General features: G+C 42.7%; 1 protein-coding gene across 2 annotated transcripts in view; it reads right to left on the bottom strand.

The window, feature by feature from the left end:
* Positions 1-19689, bottom strand: part of LAMA3 (laminin subunit alpha 3) — a 330267-nt gene that overhangs the window by 105714 nt on the left and 204864 nt on the right. For both annotated transcript variants that reach the window (XM_004387926.1, XM_023742062.1), the window contains exons 33-36: positions 6366-6510; positions 5535-5675; positions 3723-3884; positions 1127-1225 (exon numbers count right to left, since the gene is read on the bottom strand). In XM_004387926.1, coding sequence (XP_004387983.1) covers positions 1127-1225; positions 3723-3884; positions 5535-5675; positions 6366-6510 — 547 coding nt within the window. The remainder of the gene's footprint in view (positions 1-1126; positions 1226-3722; positions 3885-5534; positions 5676-6365; positions 6511-19689) is intronic.

Raw genomic sequence — 19689 nt, 5'->3', positions numbered from 1 at the left:
GCTGGTTCCTAGTTCACACTGAGAGACACGAGAAAACCCCTTCAGGAAGCTGTAACTGCATTGCACGGTCACAGCACATAAACCAGAAACAGAATCAAGTTTGGACTACGGCACCCCAACCTGTGTTCAAGGTGCTGTGCCCTGCCTTGCAGGAGGTACAAAGTGAGATGTGACATCACCCCTACCCTCAAGGAATTTTCTAGATTGCAGTTCTGCATTGTGTGCCTGGCATTTAGTGTATGGATGTCACTTCTTAAAAAGCCAGAGTGGCTCCCCACTGTCGGTATCAGGTCAAGTCCTCTATCATTGCATAAAACACTCTCTGTTCTACTCTGACACACCTGGGGTCACCATGAGTAGGGTTGACTCAACAGCAATTGGTTTCCTACCCTTCCAAGCTTGTTTTTGATGACTCGGCACCACTGATACCAGCCAAGTTGGACTGGTCAACCCTTGAGCACAGCTTCCTGCCCTGCACTGACTTGCTGCCTCAGTTCATCTTATTCCCTGCCCCTGGAAGGGCATTTCTCCTCTCAGGCCCATTGTTAAAGGCCCAGCTCAAAACTAACCTGCTCCATGAAGACTTCTGAGGGTCTCTCAGACTGTACAAGCCCCCACGCATACCCCTGCTCCCATGGAGCCTTGTTTGGACTCCTCAGACATGTCCTATTTGGTGGATTATAGTGATTTGCATATTTCTCTTGTCTCCCCTGTTAGATGACAGACTTTGTGAGGACAGGCTTCACCTTGCTTCCCCTTTATAGAGTCTAGCAATGTGGTCTTGCACACTGGAAGGACTCAAACACATTTGTTAAACTAAACTGAAACACAGAAACATTTAAAAAAAAAAACAATTTATCCTGAAGCAGCAACTTATGAGAAGCAAGGGTGAGTACTTAAGTAATTTGGGAGGGGAGAAGAGAGAAACCATTTATGGTTCAGATTGTCCTGGAAGCAGGATCCTGATGAAATACTACTTGCTCTAAGCTTCCTTTTTAGTTTTTACAAAATATTGGAAACAAGTTAATCCAAACTTTTTGTAGAATACTTATCAAAATATCCTCAGTTTGGACCAGCACCAACAGTAATCCCCCATCTTGCCCTTGGGCTGTGTTCTGATACCCACAGTGAGCTGCACATCTGGCTTCTTTCCCAGAAGAACCATGTCGCTGGGCAAGCCAAAGGACTTGACTTGGTAAGTGAGGTAGCCACCATATGAGGAAACCTAAAATTGAATTAAAATTGAAATACAAGCATTAGAAAAGACGACTTCAACATTAACCCGTATGAAAAGTACTTAGGCACATAAAGTCTGGAAAGATAAACAATCCACCTGTTAACAACGGTTACTTCTAGAAAGTAGGACTGAGGATGGCACTTTAACTTTCTAATTTATACCATTCTGTATCATTTAAGCCATAGCTATTCTAAGAAATACAGACCATTGGTTTCTTGTTTAATATTGGTTAATATCTATCAGTCAAAAAATGAAACTCTAAAATTAAAAAAAAAAAAATTCCCCTGAAAGCAGATGGCGAATGACTACTACGTTATTATAAATTCTACTGGGTATGGAAACCATGCTGACTACCCCATTAAGTATCCAGACTTTCTCCCAATACTGTGGAAGTGCCATCATGGTGGTAGATATGTAGAAGTTGTAGTTTTCTGATGGAAACTTCATCTCTGGCCCTGATACCTGCCACCCTTAAAGCAAAACTAATCAAGAGGGAAGGAATGACTGAGGGGTAGAAGAAAGGGGAGAGGATTCAGAGGCAACATCATCTCCGAGTGGGCAAGACAAAATACCTTGACTGGAAAATGCAAATAACTTGCAGCATGAGAGAAGGTGTAGCACCCCTGGGCTCCCAGTTTGCAGAAGTTTTTCCCCAGAATTTATAACCTGACAAAGCTTCACAGAGTTATGATCTTAGAGTCTGAAAGTATTGCAAATAACATCTTGAATGATCTTATTGATATTAAGTATTGCCATTTTGATGGATTGCTGTGGTTTTAAAAATATGTCCACAAATCCTTTGAAGACCTTCAGAAGGTGGTACTTAATTCCCCTGTCTTAGAGTATGGGCTGTACTTGATGACTCACTTCTAATGACTGGAATAAGGCAGAAGAGAGAGTATGTCCTTTCCAAAATTTGGTTATAAAAAGATTGCAATTTCTGTTTTAGGTTCTCTCTCTTTCTCCTTCCCTTCTTCCCTCCCTTCCCCCCTCTCTCTTCTCCCCTTCTCTTTCATAACTCACTTTGGGAGAAGCCAGACACCATGCCATGAGGACACGCAGGCAGGCTATGGAGGGTTGCACATGATGAAGAACTGAGGCCTCCAGCCAACAGCCCCCAAGGAAGAGAGGCCTTTTAACAACTGCATGGGTGGGCTTGGAAGCAGACCCTCCAATCCCAGCTGACTGCCGCCTCACTCACATCTTGACTGCAACCTCACGAAAGACCCTGAGTCAGAACCATCCAGCCAAGCCACTCCTGGATTCCCGATCCACAGAAACTATGCAAGATAACAATTTTTTTGTTGTTTTAAGCTGCAAAAGTTTTAGGGGTAATCACATAGAGGTGAAGAAAATGTTAAGTGAGAGAAAGAGGCAACATTACCCACAGTCAAATGTCAAAACCCATAGTCCTTCAACCAGAAAACAGAATGAGATACCTCAGATTGACAAGGCCCTAATACGTAGTCATTTTAAATGTGAGACTATGGCATCACCTGAGCTGGTCCCTGTGAACTCTATCCCCATCAGAAGCTCTACTCTTAGTGGGGATGGTTGTGCAACATTGCAAATGTAAGAATGCTACTGAAAAGTACACGTAAAAAAAGTTAAGATGGCAAATTTTATGTTAATGTATTTTACCACAATAAAAAGATTTTTTTTGTTAAATTTACCCTTGCTAAAAATAATACGTCACCTGATGATGTTCCTACATGAGGCCAACATGTCTGTCCTCACGAAATGAGTACAGATGGTCAAGCACTGGAATCATAAATCATAATTAAAGGAAGCGCAGCCAGTCAACACACTCCCAGGAGTGTCTAACTCAGTGCATGTGAATCTGCCTATAAAAGCTGAACTGGGCCCTGTGATCCTTTAATAAGCATTTGAGTCACTTTGCAGCTTTTGCTTTTCTGACAAGACGCCTTTCTTTTGCTTTAAAACAAAGAAGTCTCAGCATTGGCATTTAAAAGTAGACCTATAGCATTTGCAACAGATATTATTTAAATGGTTGTTTCCCTTGGACAAAAATTCTTTGTCATTAAGTAAAAATCGAGAAGAAGCACTGTACATGATTTCATTTGCCACTGGGTTAGCGCATGTGGGAAGGTGAAGCTGTAACTCAGCTCCTCATGGGTGGAGGCAGGGTCTGTCTCTTCTTCACTTTTAACCAGTAACCAGTTGCTGTCAAATCGACTCTGACTCATGGCAACCCCACGTGTCAGAGTAGAACTGCGCTCCATAGGCTTTCAATAGCTGATTTTTCAGAAGTAGATCACCAGGCCTTTCTTCTGAGGCACTTCTGGATGGACTCGAATCTCCAACCTTTGGTTAGCAGCTGAGCACTTAAACTGTTTGCACCACCCAGGGACTCTATTTTATTCACCCGACTTTCTTAATTGTTCCTTCCAAACAGCCCATATATGATAACCCTGCAGTGATGGAGGAGGCCCACAGAGGGCTCAGGAGAACAGGACAACATTACCTTATCCCCCAGGTATGAAGGAGGTGCTACCCAGGACGCACTGAGAACTGTTGCGGGCAGCTCCTGGATGTCCGCGACCACACTGTTGCTGCCCGGGTTGAATGAGGTGGGGATGTCCACGTGATCTACCATCTCCAGGCGCCAGCCCATCATATCCACAAACTGCAATACAAGAGCAAGGGATGGAAATGTGTGGCTGGGGCCTAATCAGGTATCAGAGAATGAGGCAGGCGGCAGCCAATTTGCTTACAGAGGCTTCCTGTATGTGTCTCCTCTTGGGTCTTCCCTTGGACCCCCATGATAGAGCCCACACCCCACCACTGCACCTGTCTGACCAGTTCTACCAGGAGTTCTCAGGGGACACTGACCACGTGCATGTGTGATTTGTCTTGGTGTCCCAGCACACATTTGGTTCTTGGTATTTAACAGCTGCTCAATAAATGTTTGGAGCCCTGGTGGTGCAGTGGTTAAGATCCTGGGTGCTAACCAAAAGGTCAGCAGTTCAAATCCACCAGCCGTGCCTTGGAAACTCTATGGGAGCAGTTCTACTCTGTCCTATAGGGTGGCTATGAGTCAGAATCAACTCGAGGGCAATGGGTTTTTAATAAATGTTTGAACAATAAATAAATAAATGTATGAATAATAACTAGAACTGTGGCAACATCATAATGATGAACTCCTTACAGAGAGAATGTGATGAGGAATACAATGGCCTGCTATCACTATTTTTTCTGTAAATGAAGCATCACAGTATTTCCCTGATCGCAAAAGAAAACAGGAATTAAACATGAGGGAAGAAAAAAGTAGAATTTGACAAGGCTTAGATTAGAAATAATGCCTTCTGATTCCACTTAGGGGGGCTGGAGGGAAGACCTCAGAATGAATTTACAAACCAATTTTTTTTTCCAATTACCAGCCTCTTTTAAGAGGCAGACAGTAAAAGATATAAAATAATCTCTCTTTGAATTCTTGTTGAACAGAAGACATTACTCATGCAAAGAGAGCCAGCATGAGTAAGACTCTTGGATTAGTAAGACTGCTGGTTCATGGAATAATGAAGACAACAAATGTTTTGGTTTCATGGAGTTAATTAAAAAATGGCCAAAAAAAAGATGTGGCAAAATAAGTGAGAAGAAATGAAAAAAAGGAAGAAGAAGAAATGAGGGGAAAAGGCACCAAACTCCATTCATTTGTTGTTGTTGTTGTTGTTGTCAGGTGCTGTGGAGTCAGTTCTGACTCATAGTGACCTTATGTACAACAGAACGAAACACTGCCCAGTCCTGTGCCATCCTCACAATGTTGCTATGTTTGGGCCCATTGCTGCAGCCACTGTGTCGCTATGAGTCAGAACTAACTCTATGGCAGTGGGTTTCCAGTCATTTGCCAAGTATTTGAGCGCCTACTATGTCCCAGGTCCTATTCTAGCACGGGAATTTATCAAGGAGCTTACATGCTAGTGATGAGGGAAGACAGATAATGAACACATTTCAGAACTAAATGTGTAACATATACTGGAGTGGTCAGTGCTATGGAGCAAACAAAATAGAGTGAGGGCATAGAAAGTGACTAGGGTGGACTCCTTTATAGGGGGTAGGGAGGGAAGGTCCCACTGAGCATGAGACATTTGAGAACAAGCATGGGGACATCTGTGGAAGGAATGCTGCCAGCTGAGGGAACCATGAGGACAATGCTTACCAGTGCAAAAATATTAATATACAGAAAGTTCCACAACCCTTCGTGTTTCATGCCAATTCATTTTTTTCCTCAATCTGAAGTACTAAATAAACAAAAAGCCTTTGATTCCCTGTGTACCTTCGTTCTTCGCTTATGTGTACTGGTACAATGGTTATTTACTCCGAAGCAGAAGCAGCTCGTACAACCCTTGGGGTTGGCTGAGTCCAAATAAAATGAACCTTTTCGACACACATTGCATTCTGTGCCTTCCACATTTTCCTATTGATGTAAAAAACGAAACAATAGATCATTCCTTCTGAAGGTTCTCCAATTGCAATTAGCTACTCGTACAAATTTAATACCAATGCAAGCTATAAGAACACAGATGTTAACAAAACACTGAAAGGTATATAATTGTTAAGCATTTAAACCACATGATAGTTAAACTTCTATACCACACACAGATGGAAGAGAGAACTCCCTAAATTTCTTAAGATGTCCCTTGGTATTCTGAAGGCATCTTGAAGCACCAGAAGAATTCATAATATGGGGAAACCAATTTATCCCACTCACCACCACCTCAAAACATCTGCTGGGAGTGGAAGCCATCCTATTAACTGGCAGAACCCCTAGAGTGGAGATTATTAACCCAGGGTCTATGCTCCAGAAATAGGCTTTGGGGGAACCAATAAGCATCTATAAATTGTAGATAAAAGTCTATACCTGTCCTCAGATTCTCAAAGGGGTCTATGGCCTCTAAAGGATGAGAGGGGTCATCCCTTCTAACCATTTCTAGCAAATGAGATAAAGACTATCAAACGCTACACACATTATAAAAATCTCCTATGGGGAAGTCGGTCCCATTGCCCACATATTTGTACATGCTGACTCAGCATGAAGAGCGTCCTCACTGGTAGTAGCTGATGCCCCTGGCCTTGGCGTCCCTGGCCTTAACAGAGTCCGTCTTACCTTGCAGAGGCAAGCTCCAGTCCGCGGGTCACAGACTCCTGGCTCCGTCCCCTCTTGGCTGCAATTGCAGGGAACACACTCAGGGAATTGGTAGAATCCAGAAGCGCACTGGTCACACTGTCGCCCTGTGATCCTGGGCTTGCATCTTCACCCAAACAAAAGGAAGCAAAAGTTCTCATCATCTTTCTGAACACAGCTCTAAAGCACGCCCCTACACAGAGGCAGAGGAGCCGCCGCACAGCCAGTTAAACAGACACAGAGACTGCCCACGAGAGCTTAGTGTCCAAGGTGACTCGAGACAAGCTCCGAAAAGCTCTCACATACACCAATTGCCATTCAGATGACCATCACCAACGTGCACTCACCTGTGCCAGGTGTGGGGCTAGGTGCTGGGGTACAATGATAGACACACCCCAGCCTGTGGAGCTCACAGATAGGGCAGGAAGTGAGAATGTGACCACTCCACAAAGGGTATAACCAGAGTCCAAGGGCCAGCAGCTCACTCAGCCCACGAAAGTCATGGGGGTTCCCAGATTAGGTGACATCTGAGCTGAGGCTTAAAGAACAAGCGTGAGGTCAAGTGGGGTGGGGGGGCAGGGGCTCTAGAAAGAACAAGCAGAGGGGAGAAATTGAAGGTGTATGCAGGGAACACAAGTATGGTGCCACTGGGGCAGGCAATGAGTGGGGAATGCTGACCGATGGGCCTGAAGGGGCAGGGAGGTGGCAGACCATGCAGATGGGGGTATTGACACTGCTCTGTCAGCAGTAAGTGAGCTGTTAAGAGCCTGCCACAGAACACAGACCGACCAGAGTCCTAACTCAGCCCTAATTCATGGCAGCTATGCTGTCTTGGCAAGTTATTCAACTCCTCAAAGCCTTAGTTTTCTCATCTGTGAGAGGGAATGGAGGAGGCCATGCCTGCAAAGCTTTCAGCACCCTGCACGGCTCGTCTGTGGCCAGGTCCCCAAAAGGTGTTATCAGAGAGATAATGACTACACCCACACACATTATGAAATGCTTTCCACATTATGGGAAGCTTTCAGAGGGGGCAACAACACAGTTGTACTCATGTGAAGACTTGATTCAAGGAGACAAGTCCAGCAGCAACTTGCTGAGTCGGGAGAGAGATAAGGAGGCTGAACCAGGACAAAGGTAGTTGAATAGAGAGGAGCGATGAGCTCCAAAACTATTTCAGAAATTGTGACTTTCTGGATGAGGAGACAAGAAAGAGGAAAAGGCAGGAAGTAAGACTCCCTTTTTCCCAGCTTGAGTGACCACGTGGATAGTGGGGCCCGTGTGAGGCCAAGATTAAGAGAAGAGCAAGGGTGGGGCGGGAGACAACAGGGTCAGGCCCTGGTGGGGAAGTCTGGCTGGTGAGTATCTGAGGCTCAGAGGAAAGTTCTGGGGAAGCTATGAGTCCTCAGTTCGTAGGTGCAACTGAAGCACAAAAGCAGCTTAGCCGAGTGGGAAGAGCAGCGGCTGGGAGCAGAACCCCGAGAAGCCCAAGGCAGTGGAGAGCAAGAAAAGCTGCTGTGAGCCTTCAGTCAGTCCCTGAGCTCCACAGCTGGAGGCTGGTGGAATCTACACACAGATCCTCTTTCATGGGTCTAAATAAAGTATCAGGAAATGTGTTGTTTACTGGCATACAGGGAGTACAATCTGATATGAAATATTTTGTCATTAAATTGCTACCAAATTTAAGTTATCACCTATCTCTAAATAGCTTTCAAAATATTTTACCCTAGTGACCATCCTAAAAAAGATAAATATAACTTTATATTGTGCTAAGTTTGCCTTTAGCAAATATCTGTTTAAAATTGACAAAGGATTTTGTACATGATTAAGAGCACAAACTCCAGAACCAGATGGCCTGGGTTTGAATCCAGTTCCACCACTGTGGGACTTTGGCAAATTAATCTCTTTGTAATTCAGTTTCCTCATCTGTAAAAATGGAGATAGTACTTACTTCATAGAATTGTTGTAAGGATTAAATAAGATAATATATGTAAAAACCTGATAATACTGATTGCACACATAGAAGCACTTGCTTTTCTTAGCCTTGTTATCCCTTTGGCTAAGAGGACCAGATGGCGTCCCTTTATTGCACTCAGCACACCTAGAAAACTAAATCAGCTTTACCTGCAAGCCGTGCTGAGAAAGCCAAATGTCTTCAGGCCTTCCCAGCCCCATCCTCCTCATCTTCCTCCCTGCCTGATGGCTGCAGGAATTGTTTTAATAAGGAAGAAAGCAGCCTCCAAACCATACCTCCAGCAAACTAAGCTTAAGGTGTAATCGTTCCGCTTAAGGTGAGCACTCCAGTGCAGTGATGGTCAACTCTGACAGGGGGTCACAGACCCTTCTGCGATGCTGAGGTAAAGGATGAGCCATCTTTTTAGAAAAGAGCTCCCCTCTCACACACACACTGTCACACGCACACTCACTCATTCACACAGTCACTCAGGCACACATTCACACAGTCACACACACTCACCCACTCACACCTACTCATTCTCACACACACATATACACACACTCATATGCACACTCTCACACTTACAAACTCACATTCACATGCACTCACACACACTCACACCCTTCAGAGACACACTCAGTCACTCACACATTCTTACACACATGTTCTTACACACAAACATTCATACTCACTCATTCACTCACATAACTCTGCATTCACTATTGCAGGGTTTCTGGACCCAGGTTAATAACCCCTGCTCTCTTCTTGTAAATCTCAGACTAAATGCAATCAGAAACTCAGCAAAAAAGTGTAAGGATCTGTTCCCAGATCCTTCTTTATTTCTGAAGGGAGCAGAGAATGTGGGGCATAAGAACTCTGGTGGTCTACAGATAGGAAAGAAGAGGGTACAGGCAACCAAAATAAAAAGCAACAGAAAGAGTAACTCAGGGCAGAAGAGGAACTTTGGTGGCAAGGGTGGGAGAGCAGTTTCTGGAGTGCCTCCTCCCTGAGGGAGCAGCCTGGGTACAGACCTGAGGATAGGCAGACAGAAGCCTATGTTTTATACTTTCACTTCTCGTTGGAAAATAAAAGAACATGAGTATCTTGCCAGAAGGGCAGCTGTGGAAGCCATTTGTTGCGATGAGAAGGAATGGAAGCAAAATCATGACTTGTCTGCCTATTTGTTTCAGAAAGTATGAGCGAGCTGATGTGGAAGGGAGAGGAGGGCTCAGAGGTGAGACCAAGTCAGTGCCACAGGATAAAGCTGTGAGTGGATGAGAATAAACACAACACCGAGCAGAGTGAGAAGGGCAGTGGGCTTAGAACTGAGCCCTGAGAAGCCCAGCTGGGGCTGATAGGCAAGGGTTAACCAAACCACGAAGACCGGCATCTAAGCAACCGAGTAATACAATGTTTAGACCCTTGAGTGTATGCATCCCCTGCAAAAACAAGCAACAAAAGGCAATTTTGGTGGTACCATGACAAAAGGGAATAAAAAAACGAAAATTCCTTTTTTTTTTTGGTCTGGCTGCACATCTTTTAAAATTACCTAGCTGAAGTCAGCCTGACCTTGGCACATTTCTCCCAAAAGATTCTGTTCCCAGAGGATCTGCCCTCACTAAAGGCCAAAGATGAAAGTGGATGCTGCCTGGGCATGTGGGTCAGATGAAGCCATCTCCAAGGCAATGAGCATGTGGCCAAATGTTACATAATAATGTGCAGATGAGAATCTGAGTGTGTGTGCAGGGTCGCTCACCATAGCTCATAGAAACCCAGGCCCAGGTGTATGAGGGCCAACTGTGTCCTTTGGTCATTAAATGCTGGGGGTCCCTTCATGTTACACTCACATCAAGCTCCAATTTTAACCCAGAACCCAAAGTCTCCTATTCATTCACTTATTCATTCAATAGTTACAAGGTGCCTCCTATATACACATCCCTGTGTGTAGAATAGAGGTCCCTGAGTTGTGCAAATGGTTTGCCCTTGGCTGCTAACCGAAAGGTTGGCAGTTCAAACTCACCCAGTGGCTCCGTGGGAGAAAGGCCTGGCAATTTACTTCTGTAAAAGATTACAGCCAAGAAAACTCTATGGAGCGGTTCTACTTAGTAACACATGGAGTTGCCATGAGTTGGAATCCATGCAACAGCAACAGGTTTTGTTTTGTCTTGTTTTGTTTTGGTGCGGAGTAACTCAGTCTTGACTTCGGCACATTTTCACTGAGGACACAGGGCACAGAGATGTAGAAAGCTAACTAATCATGTAAGAGATGGGACAGCGGGGTATTAAAAAAGCTTTATGCAATCAAATAATGAGCATGTCTCTGGTGATCTGTAGAAGGTTTCGTGCCTTCTGAGCCCTGGTGGCACGCGATTATTAAGCACTGGGCTCCTAACCAAAAGGTCTGAGGTTCGAACCCATGAGCCACTCTGCAGGAAAAATACGTGGCAGTCGGCTTCTGAAAAGACTCCTGCTACCTTTGAGATGATTCCGACTCTTAGTGATCCTACAGGACAGAGTAGAACTGCCTCATATGATTTCCAACGCTATAATCTTTATAGAAGCAGACTGTCACATCTTTCTCCTGTGAGCTGCTGGTGGGTTCAAATTGCCGACCTTGTGGTTAGCAGCTGAGCACTTTGGCCACTGTGCCACCAGAGCTCTTGGTCAGACTGTGACTTCTTATCATTAGGCATTTGTGCCTTCCCCATGAGGCACAGCAGCCAAATGGAAGTAGGCGTTAGATATGGTTTGAGGGATAAAACATTGGTATCTGACAAAATAGAAAAGGCCAAAAAAAAAATCACAAGAAATTTACAGCGATGTTTCATCCTGGTTAATTAAAAAAAAAATTAAGAAGATAAAATCATAAACACACATTTATTAACATTGTATCAAGTTATGTAGACTAATACTGCTACATACTATTGACAAAATTATGGGGAAAATAGATTTTAAAATCTCAGTGTAATTATAGATTTAGCATATTCCTCTTAGAGGGAGGGAGGGAAGGAGAGAGGGAGGGAGGGAGGAAGGAAGGAAGGAAAAAAAAACAGGAAAATGAAGGTCAATTAGGAAACCATCAACATCATCCAAACATAAGCGGTAAAAGGACTTAGTCAGGGTGGTGGCAGGTAGCAGAGAGCAATGGAAAGGAAGTGAGGTAATACATACCTCATCAGAACTTGACACCTCATTGGCTGCAGGGGAAAAGGTTTGATTCAAAGATGATACTTAGAATTCAGGCTTTGGGGACTGAGAGAAGACTGTCACCATTAGCTAGAAATTACCAAAAAAAAAAAAAAAAAAATCCTAAGGGGAAAATATCTTGAAAAGCAAGATAATGACGTGGGTTTCATATATAAGATCAGAGCTGTAGAATTTTTAGAGCTGGAAGTGTCCTTCAAGATCATCTAATCTAACCCTTCATTATACCTGTGAGGGGACGGGGAATGCAAAGGGTTTAGGGAACTTGTCAAGTCCACCTAAGTAAAGCCATCAAGAGAACTCAGGCCAAATTGATTTGCATTGCAAGTGAGATGAGACAGCGATCAAGGATCAGGACTGAAGCTACAGATCTGGGAACCATCCAGGAGGGGTTGAAGCCAAGAGAATGGGTGGGACCTCAGGAAGATGAAGTATACAGAAAGGAAGGCAGACAGTCAAGTATTATTAAGTAATAATAATGTTGCTGTCAGCTGCCGTCGAGTCGGTTCCAACTCATAGCGACCCTATGTACAACAGAACAAAACACTTCTCGGTTCTGCGTCATCCTCACAATCATTGCTATGTTTGAGCCCATTGTTGCAGCCACTGTGCCAATCCATCTCACTGAGGGTCCCCCTCGTTTTCACTGACCCTCTACTCTACTAAGCATGATGTCTTTCTCCAGGGACTGGTCCCTCCTAATAACATGTCCAAAGGACATGAGACGAAGTCTCACCATCCTCACTTCTAAGGAGTATTCTGACTGTACTCATTATATACTAATGTACTTAAACAATTAAAAAAAAAAAATTGCCGTCGAGTCGATTCTGGCTCATAGCGACCCTGTAGGACAGAGCAGAACTGCCCTATACAGTTTCCAAGGAGCACCCAGTGGATTCAAACTGCCGACCTTTGGTTAGCAGCCATAGCACTTAACCACTATGTCACCAGGGTTTCCAACAATAATAATAGCTAATACTTATTGGGTGCTTAGTGTGTGTCAGGCACTGTTCTAAGTGTTTTTGCATAAGATATTTAATCCTCTAAAGAACTTTATGAGGTAGGTGCCACCATTATCCCGTATTTTAAAGATGAAGAAATAAGGCACAGAGAAGATAAATAATGCGTGTAAAGTTACTCAGATAATGAGTGGCAGAGGCAAGACATAAACTCATGCCAACTCACAACACTACATATCCTCTCAGTTTGGGGCAGACAGAGGTAACTGAGGCAGAGAAGGATCATTCAGAAAAACTAAGAGAAAAACACTAGTGTTACAGAAGACAAAGGAAGAACGAGGAGGTGTAGGGAGAACTTTAAGTCCTTCTGTGTGGCAAGAGTCCCATCCACCCTGCTCACACTGTCCAAGCACCTGGCGCACAAATGCCAGGGGCAGGTACCATACCTATTATCAGTGAGGTGCACCAACAAAATTGCTTCTCCAAGTTGTTAGGGCTTCTGGACTTACGCCTAGCTGAAACCACTTCTCTTCTAAGAATGCCAAGTCTATGACCTTTTCTGGTATTTTATTTCTCTATCTAACACGTTTAGTAAAATTGTGAGAACTGGCTGGGATAGAGGCCATCCAAAAAGGCTTTCTTTTGGCTATTGATCTTCTCAGTCCTCTCAGGAAAAGGCACGTTGTACATATGGCTTCACTGGATGTCCAGGCAACTGTTACCACCTTTCATCAATCTTAGAAGGGCTTGAACGTGGTCGACATCATGAAAATTTTTTAAAGCATTAAAAGAGATTCCCAGCTTCCTTGTGTTTATCATTGATTCATGAAATTTTCTGAGGATATTCCAGCCCTTTTGCTTGTTCAAAGAATCTGATGGTATAAATCTTTCATTATCAAAAGCAAGTACAATATTACTTTTTGATTGCTATGATATCAGGTTATTGTTTTGTGTTGCTCTAAAAAGATAAAATTTTGATCAATGAAAGCATCTTTATAACCTCGATCTAGATAGAGTTGATCAAAATAATAGACTTTTTTATTTACACAATATGATTTTGCATATTAGTCTGTGATATAACCAAAGATTGAAGAAGAAAGGGAATCAGAATTTTAAATTTAGATGGAAAGTTAGAGATGATTTTAGCAAACCTTCATTTTACAGATTAGGAAGCTGAAGCTCAGGAAGGCAAAATGACTTGCCAAAGTCTCCTATGTAGTACATGACTGTGAAAATTAATTTTAGGTGTCACCTTGGGTAGGTATTGTTCCCAGTGGTTTTGCCAAACACCTGACTAGTTGCTGTTCCATAGTGTCATCTAGTTAACAATCTGTGATAGGCAGATGACACAATCATGCTTGCTGAAAGTGAAGAGGACTTGAAGTACTTACTGATGAAGATCAAAGACTACACAGCCTTCACTATGAATTATACTTAAACATAAAGAAAACAAAAATCCGTAAGCAACATCATGATAAATGGAGAAAAGATTGAAGCTGTCAAGGATTTCATTTTACTTAGATCCACAATCAACGCCCACGGAAGCAGCAGTCAAGAAATAAATAACATATTAAACCTGGCAAATCTGCTGCAAAAAGCCTCTTTAAAGTGTTAAAAAGCAAAGATGTCACCTTGAGGACTAAGGTGTGCCTGACTCAAGCCATGGTATTTTCATCACCTCATATGCATGTGAAAGCTGGACAATGAATAAAAAAGACTGAAGAAATGGTGTATTTGAATTATGGTGTTCGCAAAGAATATTGAATATACCATGGACTGCAAAAAGAATGAACAAATTTGTCTTGGTAGAAGTACAGTCAGAATGCTCCTTAGAAGGGAGGGAGGCAAGGCTTCATCTCACATACTTTGGACATGTTATCAGCAGGGACCAGTCCCTGGAGAAGGACATCATGCTTGGTAAAGTAGAGGGTCAGCAAAAAAGAGAAGACCCTCAACAATGGATGACATAGTGGCTGCAACAATGGGCTCAAACATAACAACGATTGTGAGGATGGTGTAGGACTGGGCAGAATTTCGTTCTGTTGTACATAGGGTTGCTACGAGTGGAAACCAACTCAAGGGCACCTAACAACAACAAGTGTAATCTAATGCAATGTAATGTAATCAACTTTGATAATGTAATCAATCAATCAATCAGCTGAAAGGAGAGTTCCTTAGGATGTGGTCTGCCTTTAGACTATACCAAACAAAACCAAACCCGAGTCGATTCCAGCTCATAGCAACTCTACAGGACAGAGCTAAACTGCCCCGCAGGGTTCCCAAGTCTGTAATGTTTACATAAGCAGACTGCCACATCTTTCTCCTGAGGAGTAACTAAACCAAATCAAACTTGTTGCCGATTCCGACTCACAGCGACCTACAGGACAGCGTAGAACTGCCCCATAGGGTTTCCAAGGAGCGCCTAGAGGATTTGAACTGCTGACCTTTTGGTTAGCAGCCAAGCTGTTAATCACTCTGCCACGAGGGCTCCCCTGTAGACTATAAATAGTCTAAAATAGACTATTTAAACAGATGTTAGATATTAAATAGATATTTAAATAGACTATAAATAGATATTTTGGCAGAACTCAATCTGTCTCTCTCTGGACTCTGCACTCTTCCCATCACCTGACCTATGGATTTTGGACTTGCCAGCCCCTACAAATGCATGAGTCAATCCCTTGAAGTAAATATATACCTATCTATGTATCGATCTGCCTGTCTCACTGCTTCTGTTCCTCTAGTGAACCCTAACACAATGACAAAGATGAGTCTAGAACTCAATTTGACTCCAATTTAATTTATTCTCAATTGTCTCTAAAATTACAACACTAGTTTTAATTAAGTAAAGACTGAGAATTGTGGATTGCTAGAATTATTTCTGTAATTCATTTAAAAGTAAATTAATATTTGTAACATTCTGACATTCTTTTAGTGAGTATGATAAATTCCAACACCTATAAATAGGCAAATAAAAATTTCAAATTCCAACTTTTAAGTTTTGTTATTTGTGAGAATTTGTAGAACTGCAAGAGAGTCTATTGGATAACTGGGAAAGGATGTGTTTTTCTTTTTATTACAAACTCCAGGTGTCTTTGATTATTTCTTTTATATGAGCTTTGGGTTTCCCTAAACAGACTCTTCATTTTCATGAAGAAATTTTCTGGAAAAAAAAAAAAAGCACATTCTTTCCTTTAACATTTTCTAAAGGAATAATCCTTTCAGGCTTTTTTATATAAACACTGGAATTACCATGGGCAATTTGTGCAATCTACACTAATGTACTAAACTGAACATTTTTCTTACATTATCTGCCAAGGGCCCTTTCGTGACAAATTCACTTTGATCATGGGTAGATATGTCATCCCATTAGGTTATTACAGTCTCCTTAGTAATGTCAAGGTAAACAATTTCACATCTTGGTTTAAGCGTGATACAGGTCAGTAAGAGTCCATTCCTGTTGATTCTCTTTCAGGTTTGGGCAAAACTATAAGGCGTGCCTCCGTCCTGAGTTAGGAATTTTTCAGTCTACTAAATTGTCATTGGCTAATGAAGGTTTGTTAGAAAACTCCTTAGAATTTTACCTAAAATACTACGATAAATCCACCCATCACCTCCTGGTGCCTTAATCAATTTTACAACTTTTACTGCATTCTCCATTTCCTTTTTCTGTGGCAGGAGCACTGACCCACTCACTGCATAGGAGCTTCTGCCTGCAGCCATTTACACTGCTGACTGACTACTCCCTTTTAAAAGTTTCTGCCTCTAATTCTCAAACAGGGAATTCTGCTGCTTTTCTTCCTACCTGGTAACTGCTTCTCTATCTCCTTCTTAGATCCTTTTCTTACCATGACTTAAACATAGGTATTCACCAAAGACCTGCACCTGGCCTTTCCCCCCGTGTGTCTACACCCTTGGGGACCCCACTCACTCTCACCCACACACGTGGCTCCCAAACCTCCCACCCCCAGTCCCAAACTCTTCACTTGGATGTTCTGCTTTCAAAAGAAACACTGAAGTAACCATTATAGAAAAACTAAGAACTCTGTTGGACTTCCCTTGCACTTATTTTGTGGTTTAGTAAGTTTTTATTTTTGATAATATATGGGGCGGGGGGCACTATAATGTTTTCTAAGATCCTTAGGTGGTGTAAACGGTTTGCACTTGACTGCTAACCTAAAGGTTGGTGGTTCAAACCTACCCAACAAAACCACGGAAGAAAAGCACAATCTGCTTCTATTAAGATTACAGTCAAGAAAACCCTATGGAGCAGTTCTACTCTGTAACACATGGATTCACCATGAGTCAGAACTGGCTCGATGGCAACTAAACAACAAGAACAACATAATGTTTTCTAGCCAATGTACACCCAATGGATCACAACAGAATATTGTCAGAGATAGTTGGCCCTCTGTATCCATGGTCCGCTGATTCAACCAACTGCAGATCGAAAATATTCAAGAAAAAAAAAATGTTATGTTATTGCTGATGTGTACTATGTACCTAGGCCTACGATGGTTGCATCTGTACTGAAAATGTACAGACTTCTTTTTCTTGTCATTATTGCTTAAACAATGCAGTATAACTACAATTTACATAGCATTTACATTGTATTAGGTATTATAAGTAATCTAGAGATGATTTAAAGTAGGGGAAGATATGCATAGGTTATATGCAAAAACTACATCATTTTATGTGAGGGACTTCAGCATCCTTGGATTTTGGTATCCACAAGGGGGTACTGGAACCAATCTCCCGTGGGTACTGAGGGACGACTGTATAGTGCCGGAATATGAGTACCCTAGATTGGAAGGCACTCAAAATACATAGTGGCCACAACAGTGGACTCAGGCAAAACAGCAATAGTGAAAATGGTCAGGGCTGGACAATGTTTCGTTCCGTCGTACATGGGGTAGCCATGAGTCAGAGCCAACTCGAGAGCAACTAACAACAACATAACGTTTTCCGTACTAAGGGCTCTAAATATCTTAGTGCAGCCACGATGGGGAACGCTGCAAATTCCTGGGCTCCAACTTCAGCCAGGACTTCTATTTCCTAATAACCAATCCATGTATCCCTGTTTACTTTCCTCTTCTGCTTTTCCATCTAATTTCTTTATTTTCCCAAGGTCACGTATTGCTTATTCTGCCATTAAATGGAACCTTGTTCTTTCCATCTTTTCTTTTTTCAGTCTAGATATAATGCTATAATGTCCCTTGAGTAAAAAAATTTAATGCCAAGACCTCCCACTCTGCATATTCTATTTGTCAGACTTCTCTTTCCTGTTACTGAAATATCTGTGCAAATAAATTCCACATAAAGGTGCTGAATTATTTCCTTTGATTTGTTCTTCGACTATTCCTAATTCAATCTGCTTCCCTTTTTATAAGATCCTCGATTTCCTTCTTTGAAGCCAGTCCTAATTCTACAGTTTCATTTGCTCTGGTAGATATACTAGGGAGTATTGAGGGTTTTGGGGTGTCAGACTGAGGAACTACAGAAGTGCTTCATCAGCAGAAGACTGGACTGGTTGACTGTCTTTAGACTGTTGTACTAACTCTGCCATGACCACCTGTTCAAACCCAAGATGGCAGATCTTGTCAGTGTTGCTCTCCTGGCTTCAAGAAGAGAAATATTTCCATCTTCTTAGCTTTGTGAATGTTTCCATTGAGATCCACCCATTTTATCTGGAACTACTCTGGAGCATCAGTTTCCCGTCAGTGAAGAATTTTGTTTTTCAGGAAAGAGAGATCAAAGCCTTGAACACAAAAAGGGAGAAGTCTGTGGTAAGGGAGTAATGGAAAATAATAGGGAAGTATTTGCTATTTGAGGGAAGAAGGCCCTAGTAAAGGCAGAAAAGAATGGGATGAAGAGCATACAGGCATGTTAGCCTTAAAAAGGAAAATGATACCAGCTGATGAATGAGAAGAAAAGAAGACGTAATGGGAGCAAACACAATACTGTGAAATGGAGAGAACAGTTGAGGTGTTAAGAAGAGTATCAAACAGCCCCGCTGAAATTAGGCAGCACGGCCATGTGATGGGCCAAACTGGCAAGGTTCTGCCATTCACCCAGTGCTCTTTGGACCAAGGGTTGAAACAGAAGTGGAGGCAATTTTCCCCAGAGAAGAAAATCTAGTTCAATAATGAAGTAACAGAATCACACACATTTTTCTCTTTCTCTCTCCTTTCTATAAAGGTAATTTGATTGATTTGGCATAATTGGCACATATACATCATTTCAACTTTCCACTTATCCATATTCTTCAGCCACCAGACTGCAGGCCACTCCTTGGCATGGTCTGTGCCTTTCTCTTCCTTAGCAACCCCCAGGTCCTGGCAGATGTCTGTTTCCATGCTAAGTGCCATTCTCCTCGTACATTAGTACTTACTGGAAATAAATTAAACGTTGTCACAGGCCCATAGGTGCATCCGGCACGCAAGAAAACATTCAGTCAAGAGCTCAGTGCCTGACTTCCTTCCAGAGACTAACTTAAGCACTGGAGGGAGCAGAACTTTCATTAATTGTGATGAAAATCCTCCAGGTATCACCTCAAAACTCTTCCTGGAAATCACACTTGGCTTAGGCTCACAGTGTGGAAGGATGAATGCTGAGTTGACTCAGTGAGGACACACGCATACCTGTGGTTTTACAGACTTGGAATGTTTCATGACTAAAGTTTTCTCTCAACTTCCTTACAAGGTCCCGATAGCATAAAGGAGTTACTGGGCACCAGACAACAATGAAAGGTGTGGTTAAGAGTCTTTCCTTAGGAAAAGCAAACATGGCTGCCCTCAAGCTAGAGTCCTTTCTATCTGTCACCAGCAGCTACAGCCCCTCCCAGCTCTCACACCCAAATTGCAGGCCCTAGACCCCATGACAAGCATGCACCTGGGTTGTGCGGGGGTTCAGCGGGTAGGGTAGATGGTGAACCCTATGCTTTCTCTTGCACACTGCCATCCTGGCTAGGACTCTCTACATTCTGGCTCAGTTTTCCTGCCATATAACCCCATATGTAATTCTTGCCAGCCTCTCTTTCTAAGAGACTGAATCCTGTTCTTGTCCCCTTCAATCCTGCTGAGATTGGACTGGTCACTTGGAGTCATGAAACACCAGCCACTATCATTCAATGCCGGATGCAGAGCCTGATTCATGAACCAAGCCTCTCAGGAACACATCTGCTTGAGCC

The sequence above is a fragment of the Trichechus manatus genome, unplaced genomic scaffold (assembly GCF_000243295.1).
Source record: "Trichechus manatus latirostris isolate Lorelei unplaced genomic scaffold, TriManLat1.0 scaffold00199, whole genome shotgun sequence".
Classification (NCBI taxonomy): Eukaryota; Metazoa; Chordata; class Mammalia; order Sirenia; family Trichechidae; genus Trichechus; species Trichechus manatus.
Note: the sequence above shows the minus strand (reverse complement) of the source record. Positions and strands in the feature narration are given on the sequence as shown.